General features: G+C 50.8%; 1 protein-coding gene and 1 long non-coding RNA gene across 4 annotated transcripts in view; one reads left to right on the forward strand and one right to left on the reverse strand.

Annotated features, from left to right (window-relative positions):
* Positions 1-20,495, reverse strand: part of LOC116949424 (SCO-spondin-like) — a 182,127-nt gene that overhangs the window by 70,219 nt on the left and 91,413 nt on the right. For all 3 annotated transcript variants that reach the window (XM_076069198.1, XM_032966760.2, XM_076069199.1), the window contains 12 exons: positions 19,485-19,534; positions 17,610-17,780; positions 15,706-15,879; positions 12,918-12,997; positions 12,471-12,640; positions 11,533-11,579; positions 9,334-9,540; positions 6,680-6,853; positions 4,195-4,422; positions 3,243-3,333; positions 1,227-1,444; positions 164-313 (listed from right to left, as the gene is read on the reverse strand). In XM_076069198.1, coding sequence (XP_075925313.1) covers positions 164-313; positions 1,227-1,444; positions 3,243-3,333; positions 4,195-4,422; positions 6,680-6,853; positions 9,334-9,540; positions 11,533-11,579; positions 12,471-12,640; positions 12,918-12,997; positions 15,706-15,879; positions 17,610-17,780; positions 19,485-19,534 — 1,760 coding nt within the window. The remainder of the gene's footprint in view (positions 1-163; positions 314-1,226; positions 1,445-3,242; positions 3,334-4,194; positions 4,423-6,679; positions 6,854-9,333; positions 9,541-11,532; positions 11,580-12,470; positions 12,641-12,917; positions 12,998-15,705; positions 15,880-17,609; positions 17,781-19,484; positions 19,535-20,495) is intronic.
* Positions 237-9,405, forward strand: LOC116949429 (uncharacterized). The gene is made up of 3 exons (XR_004403905.2): positions 237-344; positions 3,183-3,374; positions 9,296-9,405. It is a non-coding gene; the product is annotated as an uncharacterized LOC116949429 (long non-coding RNA).

The following is a 20,495-nucleotide window of genomic DNA, read 5'->3' on the forward strand; positions in this document are numbered from 1 at the left end:
GTGGCGGTGCGGTGTGTAAGCATAGCCGCTCGGGAGGCAACGGGCATGGTGCCGACCGCCCACCCCGCCGTGTGCCGTGCCGGCCTTCTTCATCGGTGCTCAGGCTACACGGGGGAATGTTTGTCTCTGTGTGCAGCGATGGAGAGAGCAGCCCACACCCCACCTTGGCAGACGTGGGTGTTGCAGGCCTTGCTGTGCGTTGCCAGGCCGGGGCACGGGGGGTGCAGGCAGCTCCGGTGGCGGGTCTGCTCCCCGCCGCCACACCCCACGCTGCAGTTGGCCCAGGGAGACCACTCTGACCAGGGCCACGAGTCTGAAACGACGGGACGTCGCGAAGGAACCACGTGAGTGCGCGCACGGCAGGGCACGTCGATCGGACAGCGACGAGGAGGGAGAAGGCCCCGTAATCAGCTGTGGCCTCTTTTTTTCATTTTCATGAGGGTCTTGCTAAGTTCGTGTTTTTTTTTTTTGCAGTAGGGTGCGATGTTGCTGCTGCTATGTGTAATCCCAATTGAGTAACTTGCAAGCGTTTCTTCCAGCGTTGGTGTGTTTGGCCAATACCAGTTGCATCGCGCGGTGTTTTCGTCTAACCGGTCAAAATAAAGCACCGCCCGATGAGCTCTCCCAAGCGCACGCATTCCCAGCCGCTTTACATGTGTCTGTGTCAGTTTGCATTGACTACACGTGACACTTGGCAACACTTACCAACTCTTACATTGTGTGGATGAATAGGAGCGCCACGGGTCACGGTCACTGGGAGCCGTACAATGCGTGCAGGGCGGTACCAAAGCGTTTGCTATTTTTATTCCATTGCAGAAATCGCTGTCGGTAACAGGGATGCACTGAGCAAGGGGCTTAAGGCTCCGCTTTAGGAGCAGTATAGCCGCACATCATGATGACGTAGTCCTCAATTAAAGCGCTACACTCGAGGACAGTGAGGAGTGGACTTCACCATCTGGGCATATCCCCCCTATGCTTGAGCGAGGCGTCACCCAGACCTTGTCCGCTCCCCAAGGGGGCGAGGGGGGGGGGGGTACGTATTTTGTCAACGCACTCGCGCGCGCGCTTCAAAAGGTCAGCGGAATAAAATCGACGCGATAATCCGGGTCACCCTCGAGCGAGCGCGAATAACGCGGCCGTCATTTGCGCGGCGGGTGACAGCTGGCCGCCCCCCGTCTCGTCCCCCCCGGGACGGGGAGCCGCGCCGTAAGTGGACGGCACCTTACCGACGCAGCTCCGCGCGCGGCACTCCTTCTCCTCCCGGGAAGGCCCGGCGCAGCCGCGGCCGCCGGCGTGCGGGGCCGGGCTGTCGCACAGCCGGTAGCGGTACTGCACGCCGTCCCCGCAGGAGCGGGCGCACGCGCTCCAGCCCGTCCACGAGCCCCAGCCGCCGTCGATGCGGCACGCCAGCTCGGTGCACGACAGCTGCCCGCTCTCGCAGGTGCTGCCGTCAGGCGAGGGCACCGGGAGAACGCGACGGGGTCAGAGGTCACCGCGTGCGCGCGTAACGGAAGCTATCCGGGTCTAGTGCACGGGTGCACCCCGCGGGAGAAGTGAAAACGATGGCGGAGGAGCGCAGCGATTGAGGAAACAAAAAATATTTGTTTAAAAAGGTCAAGGTGCAGCACTGGAACTTCTTTATTAAGCCACTGCTGGCAGACCGGCCTCCACTTGAGCGAGGTCTAGAGAAGCCCTCTCGAAGATATTTGGCCTACTCTTCAACGCTCGCCAGAAACCTTGGAAGATGTCGACGTGCCCGCCACATGTGACCTGCCGATTAACGAACTTGATCGGGAGAGGCAAAGTGTCCCTCTCTGTTCAAATTAGTGTTGGGTGGTGTTCATCTGACAACGGTGGCATTTCCCACGGCATTGGGCGACTGCTGCTGACCTCCATCGAGGGGTCATGATTTTATTGACCGCAAGAAACAAATGTGATCGCTGACTGATATTTGAAACAAACGTCTCATTGTGAGTTGAGATCATTAAACACCTTGGTATTAATACTTTTTTTCAGAAAGGCACTGCAGTGGGATAATTGAACACGTTCTTTTAGAGTCTATCGCACGTGGGGAGCAACTCAATTGCTCAGAAAAAAACACAGACACTTGAAAGGAATAACACTTTCAAATGTGCATACAGCCAGACCGTACTTGCTGTACTGCCAAGAAAGCGGACACCTCATAGAGTAAACCAGGTTGGGTGTCGAACACATATTATTAAACATGTACCATCCCCTAACCCTACCTCCAAAATGGTCGATTACGGGCGTGAGCCACCAGACCCGCGAAAAATTTGGGCCAAATATAATTGGTGAAAATACGTTTATGAAAAACACTCCACAACAAAAAAATAAATAAATTGAGTAATGTGTATGGCTGTAAATATTGACGGAATCAAATTATGGGTTGTGTGAAAAAATCTGGAAAAAATTGTTGATGCAAAAATCAATAAATCATAAGCGAATTATCTGATAATGGCAACATAACGAAATCTTTAGCAAGTGCGCGTTTGTGACAATCTACATGTGCCACTTCATTTCTGTTTCAATCAAGCTCATCTGTGGGCAATTCTAAGATGTGACCTTTTATATCATTTTTTTTATTAATAGCAGTTGCTTGCGATATCTTGATCATGCAATTCAAAGCCCTAACACATTTACTAGCATCGTTTGGTTCCAAAGAACGAATTTCCTAGGCCAATATAAAGCGAGAAATTACATAAAACGCTCCGTAGAATTTTGCTTTCCCTAGGTGAACAAGAACACCACAGATGAGCCACGTGTAAATGTGGAAACACACAGTTGGAAAAAAATAACAACACGTCAACGAAAAACTGAAAATCACACACAGCACGCTGCGCACGAAAACAAAATAATTCCAGAATAACCTTAAAAAAAAACAACCCTTCCGTGCGTTGCATCTACGCTGTCCAATTACAACCTGATTTGTACAAACCTGCTGCGGTGTCAAAAAACAAAGGGAGCGCATGAGAGGCATGAGACCGCACCACCTGCGACGAGTACCCTTCACGTGTCCCTGTCTGCCCTTGTCGCATCTCACCCCCCCCCTCGCCTCTCCAAACGTGCGATCATCTGCTCCCCCCATCCCACCTCTACCCGCCCCCCCGCTTCCCACAACCCCTCCTCCCACCCTCCTCGTCCTTCTGCCGTTCCCGACCCAGGCCGCCAGAAGTACAGCAAGCAGGGGCGCTGATGTCCCCTGCGCTCGCTTCGTCCCTTACCAGTTGTTGCAACGGATGGCGACTGTCTCCCCGGGATGCACCAGTATCCACGCTGGCTGGACCTCAGAGGCGGAGCTGCCGTTGACTCCATCTGTACCGGGGAGGAAAACTTTGTCACCGTCACAGGCGAGGGTGCGTGACTAAACGGAGAGTGAACTGAAAAATACAGAGGGTGTGAGACAAACGATGTGCCAGCAAACGGTAATAATGCTGTAGACGATTTGAAACATTTAACTCGGTCACCGGCTTCCCAGTCGCAGGATGGCCGGCACCACCGTGGCTTTACCCTCGGGGATCGACGGGTGTGAGCATATCCGCAAGTGAATGTTAACCTCGGCATTTGTGCCATGTGTTTCAATGATCAGGGCCTCCATTTTTCTGCGCTCGTGGAAAGTGCCTTCTACCCACTGTTGCCCAAAATCGATAGAACAGGAATCACCGCAGAGTGTGGCTGTTTTGCATCAAACGTTTCACGAAAACAAAATGCCTTTCTGCTCACGCGTGGAAATTCTACGCATTCACACCTGACGCAAGGTTAACAAAATAAAAAAAAACGAAGCGAGGTGCTTTGCTACGTCCCATTTGCATTGCAAAGTGCTTTGAAGATGCTCTTTCATTATGGAAGCACTCAACAAAAATGCAAAAACCTTGCCACGGAACAAAAACACCACTTGCGGTGCTGCCGTTGAACGACACATTTTTTTCGGGGTCTAACCACAACGAACAATAAACACCCAGGTGAAAGACTGGGTGTTTATCGCTTGGGCAGGACACCCCGGCCGGTGTCCGAGAGTAGCGAATGAATGGCAGCCAAGGGAGGGAACGCAACCACACTCTGGGAGTGCCTTCATCCAACAGCGGATTGATCACAGAACTGCTGCTGATGCTAATGATGACACACCGGTCTCTGGGTGGGGGAGTGCGAGCCGGCGGCAATTAACCCGACACTCACGGTCCCGCCCGTGCGAGTGCGACGGCCTGGGCGGGCGGTAGCGGCACGGGCACCGCGAGGGCGGCACGCAGGCGGTGCCGTCCTCGCGCAGCACGAGGTCGCCGGGGCACGCGCACGCGGGGCGGCACTCGGCGGGCGGCTCCACGCACAGGACGCCACTCCGCAGATCCTCGCAGCTCCGTGGGCACGGCTTGCCGCACGGCAGCACCACCTGGCCCTCGGGGCAATCTGAACAAACGAACGAAATGGTTTTTTTTATTTCACCAGTTGAAGCCCACTGAGGTGTGCGGTTCCCGTTTTTCGAAGCGACCTGGCCATGGTAGTTCAACCAAGCGGCTTATCTTGAGGAAATGTAAAGCAATCGAATACTCTCAACGCACATTTTTAAACCGGGAGAAAAATCCACGCGACCGACGGGGAGAACACGCAAACTCCACACATACAGGCACCAGGGTCGGGATCGAACCTACTACCTCCTGTATACCGGGTGAGGTAGTTCACATCTCGCCGCCGCCGCGGCGCCTGCCACTCTTGAGCGACGAGAGGCAAGGGGCAGCTGCGTAGCGCGTTATCGCTGCAAGCGCGGGCACCGACGCCTCGGAGAGTCTCCGTCAAGTAAATCGATCGATCCGTCAGTCGATAATAAGTCACACGGTCGAGTGACTCTCCTCCGATCGAGTGAGTGCGAGCCAGTGCGAGCGTTAAGCCGAGCCCCGGTGTTGAAAAGCCAGCGGTGGAAATTCCACATCGCCACGGTGGGGGGCAAATCTTTAACGGAATAAGTGTAAATTTTTACTTAAACTTTCGTGACTTGGAACTTTCGTGACTGTACCGAAAGAACCATAGGATACAGAATAAATGTATCAATCAGTCAATCGGTCAATTGACTTGGATGGGGTTAAGTGTGAGGGGGTGCTTGTGCCTTTTGGTGGGTCTCAGATGGTGATGGAAATTCCACATTCCTGTGGTGGCAGCCGTTAAAGCCACAGGATATCCACTGTTTAGGTGCCAAAACGTGATACCCATGTTATTGAGCCTCAAAGTGTTCATAACCTGAATGAGTCCTTAACCTGGATTGGAACTCATTGATGTGTTGGCATATGCCTAATTTGGAAAATAAGCTTCCGAATGTGACTCTTTTCTCTGAAAGGCCAGATCATTGCAAAGTAGATCAAATGTTTACAATAATGGGAGGGGTACTTACTTACTCTCTAACGTGCTGTGGAAATTGAACAATGTTGTAACGAACGCCATTTGCAGTTGTCACACCCGCTCTTAAAGGGCCCGTAAATGTTTTCCATGCCGCCGTAGATCGCTAATTGGTGCATTCTTCACCCGAAATCATGAACTGCACCGTTAATGCAAATTGTTGTTGTGCCGAACGTCACCCGCGCAATAATCAATCTCGATTGCGCCACTTCCAGTGGCTCGCCGGTGAAAGTGTCGGACGTGTCCCTCGCTGTTATCGACAGACAGCACTGCTGCCCGGTAGGCGAAGGTCGCCAGGGCCTGACCTTGCTACACGAGCGACCAGGTTCCCAAGCCAGCGATCGATCAACAATGTAATGGGGGGGGGGGGGGGGGGACGTGTGTTGGTGTCAACATTATAGTTCAGGAAGACCTCTGCACGCAACGCCCGATTCTATGTTCGTATGTCTCTTTGTTTTTACGCTTCTTTTCTGCCAACGTAGACAATAGCAACATGCCAAGTCGGTTAAAAACGGCATCCACGACTGATCGAGTGTGTAGGCATCGAGTGATGATGGGTGTCATTGTAGTTACTAGATCTTAATTAAAACGTAAATCAATAAGCCATCAGAACACAAAGACTATGCCCCCCATTTTATCTCGTACACTCTGGACCAATTAAAGCTGACATGGCAATCCGAGGGGTGGTTACTGTCAGCGACCAGGCCTGGCCACCCTTGTCTTCAGAGTGCTACTCCTGGGACACTCTGTACCAGGTAATCAATTTCCAGCGAGCATGGCCAGGGGGAGGGCCATTTTCCCCACTGATGATTTGGCCAAGATGTGTTTTTCATATCAGCGAGATCGAAACTAGCGCAGTGCACAAATCACTACATCACTCCTGTCGCATACACACAAATATCCCTTGCATTGTTCACGTGGGCTGTTGGGACACGTGCTGTTCGTAAGCAATTACAGAGGCTGGCACGATGCTGGTTTGTGGCCACCACCATGTCCGGTTCAGGCCACACCATGCCCTCTTGTCTCCCCAGTGCTGGTATGTACATACCACACCAGGTACTCATTTAAGGCAGAGTCGACCTATGGGAGGACCCAGCACCGGATCAGAAATCACTCGCCGCTGATGAGAGGCATGGCTGGGAATGAAAGGCGGGTCGCTGGTTCTCGACGAGCTGTGCGCTAACCCACTCTTGCCATCGATTTTTCGGTCCCACCAAAACACGTGGGCAGCGCGCGCGCACAAGGACGGTCGCCGTAGTCATCCCGACACACCCACCAGGACACGAGCTGGGGTCCCCCTGGCACGGACGGCTCACGGTGGAGTTCCCTTCGCACTCCGCGCCGCCGAAGCGCGGGGTTGGGCTGTTGCACTCCCTGGTCCTGACGGCGGCGCCGCCGGCACAGGCGTCGCACGCCGACCACGACGACCAAAAGCCCCACCCGCCGTCCGCTGAAACACAAGGACACGCAGACCCATGTAGCCTTTAACAGACTTGTCTTACGGTTGTTATCGTTTGACTTGCATCCCACTGGGATTTTTGGCACACGGCGTTGACATGCGGTGGGTTTTTTTCTGGAAGACTTTGCTGTTTTTTTTTCTTTCTGGAAGACTTTGCTGTTTTTCTTCCTGGATTTTTCTGTTGCGCGCAGTCACTTTGAGATGTTCTTTGTTCGTGTTTTTGTTTGTTGCGGTTGCACCTGAGTCAAGAGCCGCATGGCTCACAGGGCTATACCTAATACATGAAACTGAACTGAACTGAGGTGCCGCTGTTGTCAGCGAGCATCCGTGAAGGTTGTCACGGTGCACGAGTCGGTGGGGGATAGCCCACACCACTTTCGTCTCCCAGTGCTGATGTTTACACGCCGCATCGGGTACTCTGTTGAAGGCAGATCGTCATTTTACACGCTTTAATTTAACTCACTCTGTCTGTTATATCCTCAACTCTGTCTGTTGTTGTATCCTCAAATCTTGTAACTCAATTTTAACCCACTTCCCAATGTCGTATGGACTGCATACTTGGTATACGCATGTCATACTGATGACAATACTATATTCTATCATTAAAAATTTTTAATACATATTTTTAAACAATCTTTTTTATATCTGATGTTTCGGCTTGGGTCTAATTGTCCACGCTCAACTCACGTTGGCTGTAAATCACCACGGTCCCTTACGTTATAGCATTAAAGCGTGTTTAAAAAAAAAAGTATTTTTAAATATTACTTATGAGGTGGATTGTTTACATCGTAGGATTGTGAGATGATGATGGCTTTGGGAGGTCTTCATCTTGCAGAAAATTTACTCAAGCTGACAACAATGATGAAATCCAAATTTCATTGTACTGTTATATTTTGTTGATGTATATTTAAAAAGAAAATCCTGCACGAAATAGCAGTGTTTAAAAATAGAAAATTATCTCAAGATGCTGAGGAAGTTCGCACATCTTAAAACGTGTTCACTTGTACCCCCCCCCCCGCACCTCAGATTAACACGGTTGGCTATGTGCAGTGTTAAAAGAAGTTTAACATACACACATGCAACATGTGGCTTTGTAAGTACAGGGACTCCTCTACTTACGAACATTCGACTTACGAACTTTCAGAGATACGAACAAACCTGTCCGTATGTCCAGTTGCCCGTTCGGACTGAGAGTCGTATTCAACCGCCGTGCAATGGCGGTTGAACTACATCTGCAGAACGTGAAGAACCAGTGGCATCTACATCTAAAGAACATTAAGAACCAGTGGCATCTACATCTACAGAACGTGAAGAACCAGTGGCATCTACAGAACCATTGGCATCTACATCTGCAGGACGTGAAGAACCAGTGGCATCTAATCTGGATAATGTGAAGAACCAGTGGCATCTACATCTGCAGAACGTGAAGAACCTGTGGCATCTATATCTGCAGAACGTGAAGAACCAGTGGCATCTACATCTGCAGAACGTGAAGAACCTGTGGCATCTACATCTGCAGAACGTGAAGAACCAGTGGCATCTAATCTGGATAATGTGAAGAACCAGTGGCATCTACATCTGCAGAACGTGAAGAACCTGTGGCATCTACATCTGCAGAACGTGAAGAACCAGTGGCATCTACATCTGCGGAACATGAAGAACCAGTAGCATCTACATCTGCAGGACGTGAAGAACCAGTGGCATCTACATCTGCGGAACATGAAGAACCAGTGGCATCTACATCTGCGGAACATGAAGAACCAGTGGCATCTACATTTGCAGAACGTGAAGAACCAGTGACATCTACATTTGCAGAACGTGAAGAACCAGTGGCATCTGCATCTGCAGAACGTGAAGAACCAGTGGCATCTACATCTGCAGAACGTGAAGAACCAGTGGCATCTACATCTGCAGAACGTGAAGAACCAGTGGCATCTACATCTGCAGAACGTGAAGAACCAGTGGCATCTACAGCTGCAGAACGTGAAGAACCAGTAGCATCTACATTTGCAGAACGTGAAGAACCAGTGGCATCTGCATCTGCAGAACATGAAGAACCAGTGGCATCTACATCTGCAGAACGTGAAGAACCAGTGGCATCTACATCTGCAGAACATGAAGAACCAGTTGCATCTACATCTGCAGAACGTGAAGAACCAGTGGCATCTACAGCTGCAGAACGTGAAGAACCAGTGGTATCTACATCCACATGAGATTATACAACTTATAAAGCCATTCTCCGTGTTTAGTGACCATGCCGTACAACATGTTTGGAATGGACAAGAGAAAAAAGTTGGACTCACGAACAAATCGACTTACGAACAGACCTCTGGAACCTAACTCGTTCGTGTCCCTGCACACTGACAGTGCTCTCGCCCCCACTCCCCCCCCCCCCGCCCCCCCCCCCCCCCCACCGCTCGTGTGTCTGCACAGAAGTCATAGGAGGAGGGCGCGGCAGGCCGCCTACGCACTGGGGCAGAAGGGGAAGAGGTTGCACGGCTTCGCCTCCAGCTGCACGCCCACGTCCCTGTGCTCGTGCCCGCGCTGAGCCCCGGCGCAGGGCGCGCCCCCGTCCCGCGGCAGGGGGCACGCGCACGTGCGGTAGCGCGACGCCGTCTCCGAGCCGCACGTGCGGGAGCACGGCGTCCACGGGGACCACTCGCACCAGCCGCCGTCCACTGGAATCGGAGTGGGAGTTATTATTTTTTGATTACCGGACGAATCCGATGTGAACACGTTACCCGCACGTCACTCGATGTGGGGATTACGGCAGAGCAACGGTGCCCCCTCGCCCCTCGCCGCCGTGGCGGAAATTTGGCAGGACCCTCGTGAAAAAGTATCGGAGGCTCGGTGCGGCGTGCCTGGGTAAACAAGCGTAATGGCAGTAAAAAAAAGTGCAATGCATTTAAAGAGGTGACGATGCACTTGGGGTTACCACTGTTGAGTGGTGTCACGGTGGTGCATTGGTTACATTGATTCCCCGTCAAAGATCACCCATATAGCCTGAATGGACTGTTGTGGCAACTGCTGTTAGCGAGTAGCACCTATGAAGGCCGGGAAAGGTACACGAGGGGGTGGGTGGCCAGCACCACGCCCGACCGCCTTTGTTTCCGCAGTGGCGATCTTTACGCACCACACCAGGTACTAATTTGAGGCTGAGTCGACCTAGAGGAGGACCAAATCAGATATTCGTTACTGGTGTTGTCCGTTAGCGAGCATCGAACTCGGGTAGACAGGTTCGTAGCGCAGCACGTTAACCACTACGATCCCTCCACCCCTCCACCAACCCACACTGACCAATGTGGTGAAGCATGGTCAATCAAACCGCGTGACCAACACGGCGTGGAGAGACAGGCCTTTAATCAGAAATTCATTGTGACAAAGGGCTGCACCGCCGTTGTTGATTTACAACATAGTGGTTCTCATCTTATTGTTGAAGGAGGGATGACGGGCTGAATTGACTCGATAATTCGATTGCGAGCAATGCGCTCCGGCCACTGCGCCGTCCGGCTACACGGTTAACTGTGCGCGGCTGAGAAAATGAACACCACCTGGTGAACACCACGTGGATGGAAGAGTGTGGAGAGTTTGGTTTCCACCGCTGGCTGGGCCTCAAATGGACGAGTTCTGCTCATTGCTTACTTGGAGCAAGTGGACAACTCTACTTATTGATCTTGAACATATTCGAAGCCTCTGTGTGGATAGGGAAAAATATTTCAATTTCAAAGAACTCACATTTTAAAGTTTAACACTGCAGTTAAAGCGGTAGTAATTTTATAGAGGGCAAGAAAGTAAATTGGTTTTATCTCCGCATTTCCATCCAAAGATCAATTCTCGTGGCTCGGCAGTGGAACATTTCGTCCTCTTGTCAGTGTCTTAAAGGAGCACGAGAAATCAAGCTGTGTTCAGATGCTACAGGCAAGACGTTTAGCTCTTACTCATGACACCGCTCGGTACAAATGCAGGCTTCGCAAACATCTTTGTGAAGAAAAAAAAGTACAACTCACTGATAAAGCACTGGCATCACATGCACCGGGCAATGAGACAGAGAACGTCCAAGCAGAAACTTCGTTTGAATTACCACCGACGCAACCACCTCTTTTTCTCCTGGTTACTGCTATTCTGAACGCTGTCCTTTGCTCATTACCACCGAGCTGCACTCGTTCCGTGTTTGTGAGTGCGAAATACACTTCATTAGCGGCCTTTGGGCCTCCCGTGGAAAAAATTATAATTTACCGTGCTCATCATGATTTACCGGTCTGTGAGTGCGTGCAAACTCTTCGCTTGGATTAACAAATCGGCTCAAAACACAGCCCTGGGTGTACAGTGCTGGGCAGCGGGTTTTGGGATATGTAGTGGTTGAAATAACGCGATACCTTTATGAATGCGCTCTTTATACAGTTAAATATACTGATGGTCAAGCAAAAGTGATTTGCTGCTCAAATGAGCATTGAGGTGGTACTAGTGTCCTTTTTACAGCCTTGCGCCAGGGGTGGAAATTCCACGTTGCTATGGCTTAGGGCAGGTCCATCCAAAGGACAATCACCATTGATTTCCCCACAAAGTGTTTACTCGTTTTATTGACCCTGGAGAAATTGTCGTGATAAAAAAAAAACACTACCAAAAATTTGTCGTTGAATCCAGTGCGATGCTTGTAATTATTTGCTTACCAGGACAAGGCTGATTGGTGCACACGAGCGCTCCATGCATGCAAGTGCTGAAATTATGAAAAAATAAAAACGACATTAAAATCATTGAGCAAAAGGCGGGATTTACTTTCGCAGCCTTCATAGAATGACTTTAACAAATGTTGCCTCGACCAATAACAAGGCAAAACAAAGGCAAATTAAAATCTTACGTAACTTCTTCAAATGATGCAGAGGGCAATTACGTAAGCACAGCAAGCTCTTGTGACTCGACTGCAGACAACCCTGTTCAAGTCGGGAGTTTATTTCCTTCCTCACACCACGCCGTCGCCCTGGCCCCCGCCAAATGACACTTCTCTCCTCGCCATTCCCCAAACAGAATCCCCCGCTCGCTCCACAGCAACCGGCCGCATTCAATGCGCAGCGCCGTGGGACGCTGTCCCGTAAGAACGCCTCTCAAATCAAAATAGTGCATTGTTGTTGCATAGCCAAATCCATCGGGACGACGTCACCCGGATATTGCGATCTCTCAGATGCTAAGCACGTTCGAGCCTTGATATTGCTTGGGTGGGTGAACACCACGCACAAACAGCTTGGCAACACGGCATCCCGGACTACGTGGTGGCTAGCTGGGGTTAGTCCAGCAGAAGCCCATCGCTGCGCTGTTCTGCATCTACGGCCCCCCCCCCCTTACCCCCCGACCCGTGCTGGCCAGCGTGGTTGGTGAAATTTGGTCACTTAAACTCCCACGATCCGCACGGGGCAGGGGGGTGGGGGAGGAGGCCGTAAATCAGCAGCGGGCGGAGAAGAAGGAGCCGTGCGCGTACCGTTGCCGCCACTACCACCGGCGCCCATCCCGTATCAGCGAGAGCCGTTCAGACTCGACCACCCAGCGGTGGATAGGCAAACAAGAGCCGTGCGAGTGCATGGAGCGACGAAAGACGCGACGGGAATCGATCGACCAGTTGTTGCAGCCGTCCGCGTGGGGCACTGTGTCCCCGGGCGGGTGTCGCCGCCCGGTGTTGATGTCCAGGCATGTGCAGTCCTGCTTGTCCACGCACGCCCTGCCCTCGCCGTTCATCAGGCGTCCATCTGTGCAGTAGCAGCCGGGCTCGCAGCTCCACGAGCAGAACTGACGTCACGCATCAAGACGGAAAGCACACGGGCCGGTGACCGCATATTCGTCCCCCGTAGCTCTGCGGAGGGGCGTTCAGCCTGTTGTTGTTGTTGCGGTGGTGCACTTTACCGCAACCTGGAGCTCACGATAGAACTCAATGAAGGCAATTTATTTTTACGGTTAAACACTATTTTTCCGTCTAGAGTGGCGTAACAGAGTAACTAACCATCAAACAGAACGACACACGTTTACAGCAATGTGAGCAAGACCGAGAGCGGGTTTGATGACGTACAGACACATCGTCGCAGGTCCGCGGGCAGGGCGGCCCACAGTGACTGTAGTACGACCCAGCCACTTCCGAACAGTTCCTGTCTGAAAAGTAAAATCCACACGAGTAATGTGAAACCATCAGAGGAGGATTGCACACCGAATTCGGGCTGGAGTCAAACTCTAAATAAACCCTTAAACCAAACTATTTTTATTTATCTTACCAGATAAGGCCCACGCACACACCGAATTCGGGCTGGAGTCAAACTCTAAATAAACCCTTAAACCAAACTATTTTTATTTATTTTACCAGATAAGGCCCACTGAGCTATGTAGCTCTTTTTCAGAAGTGACCTGGCCCCACATGATAGCTCAACGAAGTGGCTTATCGCGTGGAAATATAAGAGCAGCACGCCGCCACGGGAAAAGAGACACGCAAACTCCAAATATATAGTGAGGAAAAAAAGTATTTGATCCCCTGCTGATATTGTACGTTTGCCCACTGACAAAGAAATGATCAGTCTATAATTTTAATGGTAGGTATATTTGAACAGTGAGAGACAGAATAACAACAAAACAATCCAGAAAAACGCATGTCAAAAATGTTATAAATTGATTTGCATTTTAATGAGGGAAATAAGTATTTGACCTCTCAATCAGAAAGATTTCTGGCTCCCAGGTGTCTTTTATACAGGTAACGAGCTGAGATTAGGAGCACACTCTTAAAGGGAGTGCTCCTAATCTCAGCTTGTTACCTGTATAAAAGGCACCTGTCCACAGAAGCAATCAATCAGATTCCAAACTCTCCACCATGGCCAAGACCAAAGAGCTCTCCAAGGATGTCAGGGATAAGATTGTAGACCTACACAAGACTGGAATGGGCTACAAGACCATTACCAAGCAGCTTGGTGAGAAGGTGACAACAGTTGGTGCGATTATTCGCAAATGGAAGAAACACAAAAGAATGTCAATATCCCTCGGCCTGGGGCTCCATGCAAGATCTCACCTCGTGGAGTTGCAATGATCATGAGAACGGTGAGGAATCAGCCCAGAACTACACGGGAGGATCTTGTCAATGATCTCAAGGCAGCTGGGACCATCGTCACCAAGAAAACAATTGGTAACACACTACGCCGTGAAGGACTGAAATCCTGCAGCGCCCGCAAGGTCCCCATACTCAAAAAAGCACATATACATGCCCGTCTGAAGTTGCCAATGAACATCTGAATGATTCAGAGGACAACTGGGTGAAAGTATTGTGGTCAGATGAGACCAAAATGGAGCTCTTTGGCATCAACTCAATTCGGCGTGTTTGGAGGAGGAATGCTGCCAATGATCCCAAGAACACCATCCCCACCGTCAAACATGGAGGTGGAAACATTATGCTTTGGGGGTGTTTTTCTGCTAAGGGGACAGGACAACTTCACCGCATCAAAGGGACGATGGACGGGGCCATGTACCGTCAAATCTTGAGTGAGAACCTCCTTCCCTCAGCCAGGGAATTGAAAATGGGTCGTGGATGGGTATTCCAGCATGAAAATGACCCAAAACACACGGCCAATGCAACAAAGGAGTGGCTCAAGAAGAAGTACATTAAGGTCCTGGAGTGGCCTAGCCAGTCTCCAGACCTTAATCCCATAGAAAATCTACGGAGGGAGCTGAAGGTTCGAGTTGCCAAACGTCAGCCTTGAAACCTTAATGACTTGGAGAAGATCTGCAAAGAAGAGTGGGACAAAATCCCTCCTGAGATGTGTGCAAACCTGGTGGCCAACTACAAGAATCGTCTGACCTCTGTGATTGCCAACAAGGGTTTTGCCACCAAGTACTAAGTCATGTTTTGCAGAGGGGTCAAATACTTATTTCCCTCATTAAAATGCCAATCAATTTAAAACATTTTTGACATGCGTTTTTCTGGATTTTGTTGTTGTTATTCTGTCTCACTGTTAAATTAAACCTACCATTAAAATTATAGACTGATCATTTCTTTGTCAGTGGGCAAACGTACAAAATCAGCAAGGGATCAAATACTTTTTTCCCTCACTGTACAGGCCTCAGGGTCGGGATCGAACCCACAACATCCTGCATACCAGGCGAGGCAGACAACATCTCGACACCGTGGCGCCCCTCTGTTATGAGGAAAAATAAATACTGTCAAAGGCAGCACTGTGAAGACTTCACTGCCATGGTGATTGGATGCGTGTGGCATTGAAGTCAAAGTGACACCACCACGGTGCTATATGGGCATTCTTGAGCATGGCTTTACACGACAACACAAATACGTAAATTTATACAGCGCCTAAATGCAATTACATTTCGAGACGCTTCGTGAAAAGCAGAATGACATGAGGGCATCAAGGTGGTGGACGGGAGGGGTCAAGGCAGGGAAACATGGGAGGTCAGAGGGCAACACTGCAGCACAGCGCGAGATAAAAGTAAACCGGCTCAGCGCGCCGATAATAATGAGCCTGAGGGACAGCAGGGACAGCCAGGGCAGTACCAGCGAGTTCCAGGGCAATCGCGATGGCGGCGACGGGGGGGGTGTGAAGCCCTTCAACAAATCTCAGGGGCGTTCTTTCTCATTAATGAGGCATCAAACTGGTGCGTGACAGCGCAGGACGCACACCCTAGACGTGTATCCACAAGATAACAGCTTGCTTGCGTGTTTGTTGGGGGTCGGCGGGGGGGAGAGGGGAATCGGGCCCTTCTTATTTATTTAAAATTTAATCTTTTAAAAGGAGAACTCGCTCGCTCTGGACGTGTCCCGCCCCCTCCCCGAGCACGGCAAGCAGCTCGCCGGCGGGGGCACGGCTCACCGGGGCACGGCTCCGCGTGGCACTCCTGGGTGTCGACGCCCGGGCCCTCGCAGTAATCGCCTCCGCCACCGGGCGCGGGAGCGTCGCAGGCGCGGGCCCGCGAGCGGAGCCCCCCACCGCCGCAGCTGCGCGAGCACTCGGCCCAGCGGCTCCAGCCCGACCACGCGCCGTCCTCTGCACGCGCCACGCACAGGCACAGGCACAGGCACGCAACAGCCAAGGACAATGAGCGATGGACGAGGGGGTACACCTGGCGGCTTCTGGGAGGCTCGGCCGTCGCTGCCTCTCCTCCGTGGCTTTGTAGCTCGCGTCTAGAAGTCTCTTGTCTCTCTCTCCCCCCCCCCCCTGGCCACGCTTGCTGAGTCACTCTCAACTGTTCAAGTCCCGGTTTAAGTCTTTAGTCCCCTCGGCTCCCCTCTTACTCTGCATGTGTCCTTCGCTCTGGGAATAGAGATCTCCCTTGCAGTGAAGCCGCAAGCGATGGGTCATGACTCGAAGCTATGTGTACACCTCATGTGCAACATCGTGAGAGTCTACTGAGGCGCCTCACCAATCTCGACCATGATTTACCAACAACAGAAGAGGCAGGCAGGCCAGTAGCAGCTGCGCCTCTTTGATCATTTACAGTGTAAACCCCCACAGGCCATCAATGGCTTGGTCATTTGAAAAAAGCCTTCGTAGTCACTCCAGGAATTGTAATTTCGTTGCGCACCGAAAACTCCTCAAAGAGAGGCGAGACTCGCCGGATCAAGATCTAAACTTACAAAAAAAAGGATCGTGATGTCTCGAGTTCGTCTCGTCTCAAGGAACAGCATAAGAAATCGGATGATATGCCTCCTTCCCCCGTGGCTGTCGGGACATGCGATGTCACAACATAGCAGTGCACATTTACGAGTAAAAAAATCTGATGCCCAAGGAACCCCCTGAAAAAATATATTTAGTCAAAGGAAATTCTGCTTAGCATTCACATGTAGCCAGAGCATTGCTCCTATGATGTTAAGCAATGATACAGACGCAGCCTTCTTGGAGGTAATTGATGGGCTCCATTAAAGAGGTTAGGCCTGACACACCTTTTCAAAGATCGTTTATTATGGTTCCGCGGGAATAATGATTCTTCCCTTTAAAAAAATAAAAAACACAATACACGGCTAAATCTAATCAGCTAAACAGAGAGTGGTCGCAACGTTGTTCATACTCTAACCGTTCCCTCATGACTAATGTGTGTCTGTTCTGTGACCTCCTGCCCGTGAGCTAAAAGCTACTCCATGTGACCCCAAGGTTCACGGCGGCCTGGCACAAAACGTGTTGTGACGTCACTGCGACTTTGCTGCTCAGTCATTGGTCTTTGTTGTTCCAGCATCTACAATTAAAAAACACAATGTTGCATGCGAATGGATGTGTAAAGCAACATCAAAGGAAAACATTTCCGCCGCGGTTGTGTGTGTATTTCCCAGCAATTGGTCAATCTAGGTGATTTAAAAATGCGCATTTACAGTGGCTTCCTAATATCGGAAGAGCGTTCCAGACGGTCGCAGAAGCGCACATGAAAGCGCACAATGCAGTGGACCGTCTTTGTTTGATAGGTAGCCAAAAGACGCTGCTGCTGCTGCGGGGATGACCGGGAAAGTTTGCGTGATGATGGTTTATGCTCCTTTACACGATGTGCGTGCACGCTGGAAGAGAAGGGACGTAGCTGCTGCAGTGTGTAAACCAAACATCGCCTCTGGGGAGACAAATACGGCCGGGAATGGTGCTGGCCACCCACTCCATCGTGTGCGCCCGTGCCGGCCTTCATAGATGCTACTCGCAAACAGCACTCGCCCCAACAGTCTGTTACGCCCATACGGGGGGTGGTGTGGGATCGTTGTTTTTGTGTACGCCCGGAGGAGCAAGGAGGAACGTACGCGTGCAGGCGTGCGTGTTGCACACTCGCTCCTCGCTGCCCGGCCCCCCGCAGTCGCGCCCCTCCCCCGCCGGCGGCGGCTCCGTGCAGAAGCGGTAGCGACGCTGCACCCCGAGGCCGCACGGCGCGCTGCACGGGGTCCAGGGGCTCCAGTCGCTCCACGCCCCGTCCACTGCGGGCGGGGCGGGGTGCGTTAACGAGCAGGCGACGAGGATGCACAGTGGCGCACGGCACGCAGGGCTCCCGCACGCCACGCGCAGCGATTCACGCACCGCGGCAGGTCACGGACGCACAGTCTCGCACACGGCGCTCTGCACAAGCGGCGCCCGGCGTATGGAGCACACCACGCTCGCAACACACGGGTCGCGCAATGTGGCACGGCACCACCGCACACACAGCACGCGGGTCATGCATTATAACACACACGACCGCACACCACTCAGTACAACACGCACGCACAGCACAACTGTAACGTTTTCTTTATTTCCACTAGGAAATCGCCCGTCGAGACTACAAGGTCTATGTTTGAAGGAAACCTGAATTATGAATACGATAGGTATTCCAAGTGTCAAATAGGGTCGGTGAACAGGCTACAGGGTCAATATATCAAGCCATAAAAAACCCTGAAATGATACACATCTTTGAAAAAATATGCATTCATCTCTTTGAGTAAAACAAAATACAATACATGCTGCTACAAACGGTGGCATGGCCAAGCGGTAGCACGTGCACCAGGTGCCATGGGACAGCATAGCAAATTCAGCACACCAGGACGGCAAAACTGCACCACCACACACACGGCTCACCCACTCCAGGCTTCAACAGCCAACGCTCGTACCCAACACAAGACGAGACATTGAAGCAAATAACTTTATAAATCTAAGGCGTTGTTGTTCACTTAAAAAGTAAAGGTCAGACCCAGCACAGTGCTCAACACGCCACTCATGTCCAATGAGTTTTTTTTTTTACCAACTTTGACATCGGCTCGCAGGAAAAGTTGTGGAAGAGCATTGGGGAACACTCACACTTCACACCACCACGAAACATTGAGCAAAGTCAACCGTCGGCATTCAACCTCTTATTACTGGAGGGTGGATGGGCGATTTCAAAGAAGGGAAAGAGTCCATTATCGTATCAGTCAATGCTTTCTCAGGATCACAATATGTATATATACTGGAGGAATCCGAAGAGCTATAAAGCTCTTTTTCACAGATGTCCAGTAGGGGCGGGTAAGAAGGTTACAACAACAAACACAAAATACGATAGCAGCGCAAAGTACAAGAAATGGAAACAAATCACCCAAACACAAACAAATAAAAATAAACCATCCCCATCCTACCAGGCAAAGCCCCGAGGTATCAACTTATTCTTCAGAAGCGACCTGGCCACCAATGATAGCTCAACAAAGTGGCCCATCGCTTGGACATTCACAGCACCAAAATAATCTAAATAATCTCATTGCATGTTTCTAAATTTGTATCATATGATTCATGGGGAACAAAGCGATATTAAAGTGAGATGTATGTTCAAAAATCTGAATAACTGTCTGGTTTAGAACTCACTTGCTCATAAGTGTGGCTTAAAATGTGTGCATACTTTGCAGGCATGAATATTTCGATTCTCATGATACGGGCGCTGAATTGTGGTTGTAAGAATTGCTTATTTACGTTTTGTTTTTACAATATGGTAAAAACGAATAAACAAAAAAACCTTAAAACGTGGAGATGGACTATGGACTGAATCAGTGTGGGGGAGAAGGCTGGGGTGGGGGGGTTGGATCGGCACCTGCCCAATATGGGCGACATTGCCGTGAGATTGTGAGATTTAAGGCGGCAGTATCGCACTGCAATACAGAACGAAGGGATATGATCCTCACCATCGCAATCAACGCTGACACACCTCGCCGCTTCGCCATTTTCACAAGTGCTGCGAAGAGACAAACCCCAGGAGATGTTCAGGTATGGGCGGAACCAGGACACTGCATCGGCCTCCCAAGCACACGTCCACACGTGCGATATACCTACCAAACGTTTTTGGTTTTCAGCATGCAGACATATGCGGGCAGAGTTTTCCGTCCATTATTTCTAACACGCGCAACAGTGGCACAACGTGGATGTCCCAGAAGAAAACACTTAGTCCGTGACCCAAACGTTGCATCCCCTGGCCTTGGCATCCCTCGAGGACACCTGTGAAACCATCGACGCCATGAGGGCATTTGTGGGCCAATGGTCACATCTCCATCAGTGGAAAATGAAAGACAAGCCACAGTTGTGCGATTGCGGTCATGCATGCATGTTTGTATGTATGTAAGCATGCTGAACTCCTTCCGCACCGTATGTAGCCAACCGTGCTAATCGGACTATATAAGGGAAGGACTAGAATATGTATGGAACCCGAACTATAGACCATGTGATAAAACCACACTGTATTCTGCACTCATTTGACGGAGGAATACCAAAACTACACAAACCCTTTCCTCAAGGCCTCTCATCGACATTGGCATCGAGCGACTGAACATATTACCACATGCAAGAATAGAATATATGCAAAGGCATGAACTAATTAATCTATACTAATTTCCTTTGTCGTAAAAGGTCAGTGTCTAATTGCCTGAAGGACCATTGTGGTATTGCTCACCTCTGGTGGTTGCTGTCAGCGAGCACTATAAATTCAACATTCCCAGGGCAGGGGGTCAGACAATTAAGAAGCCAAACACTGCTGACTTCCTAGACAGTAGCAGTCATTTTCATCGGTATCATCATCATCAGCTGTGGCCTATTCACTGCTGGATGAGACCTCCCCACCCCGATGCCATCGGTGCAACTTGGTGGGGCGTCCTCTTGGCCACGTTTCTTTCCCTTGACTGCCAGTCCGTCGCCAGCCCCAT

This window comes from Petromyzon marinus, chromosome 2, assembly GCF_048934315.1.
Source record: "Petromyzon marinus isolate PM22_M1 ecotype Great Lakes invasive population chromosome 2, UKy_Petmar_22M1.pri1.0, whole genome shotgun sequence".
Lineage (NCBI taxonomy): Eukaryota > Metazoa > Chordata > Hyperoartia > Petromyzontiformes > Petromyzontidae > Petromyzon > Petromyzon marinus.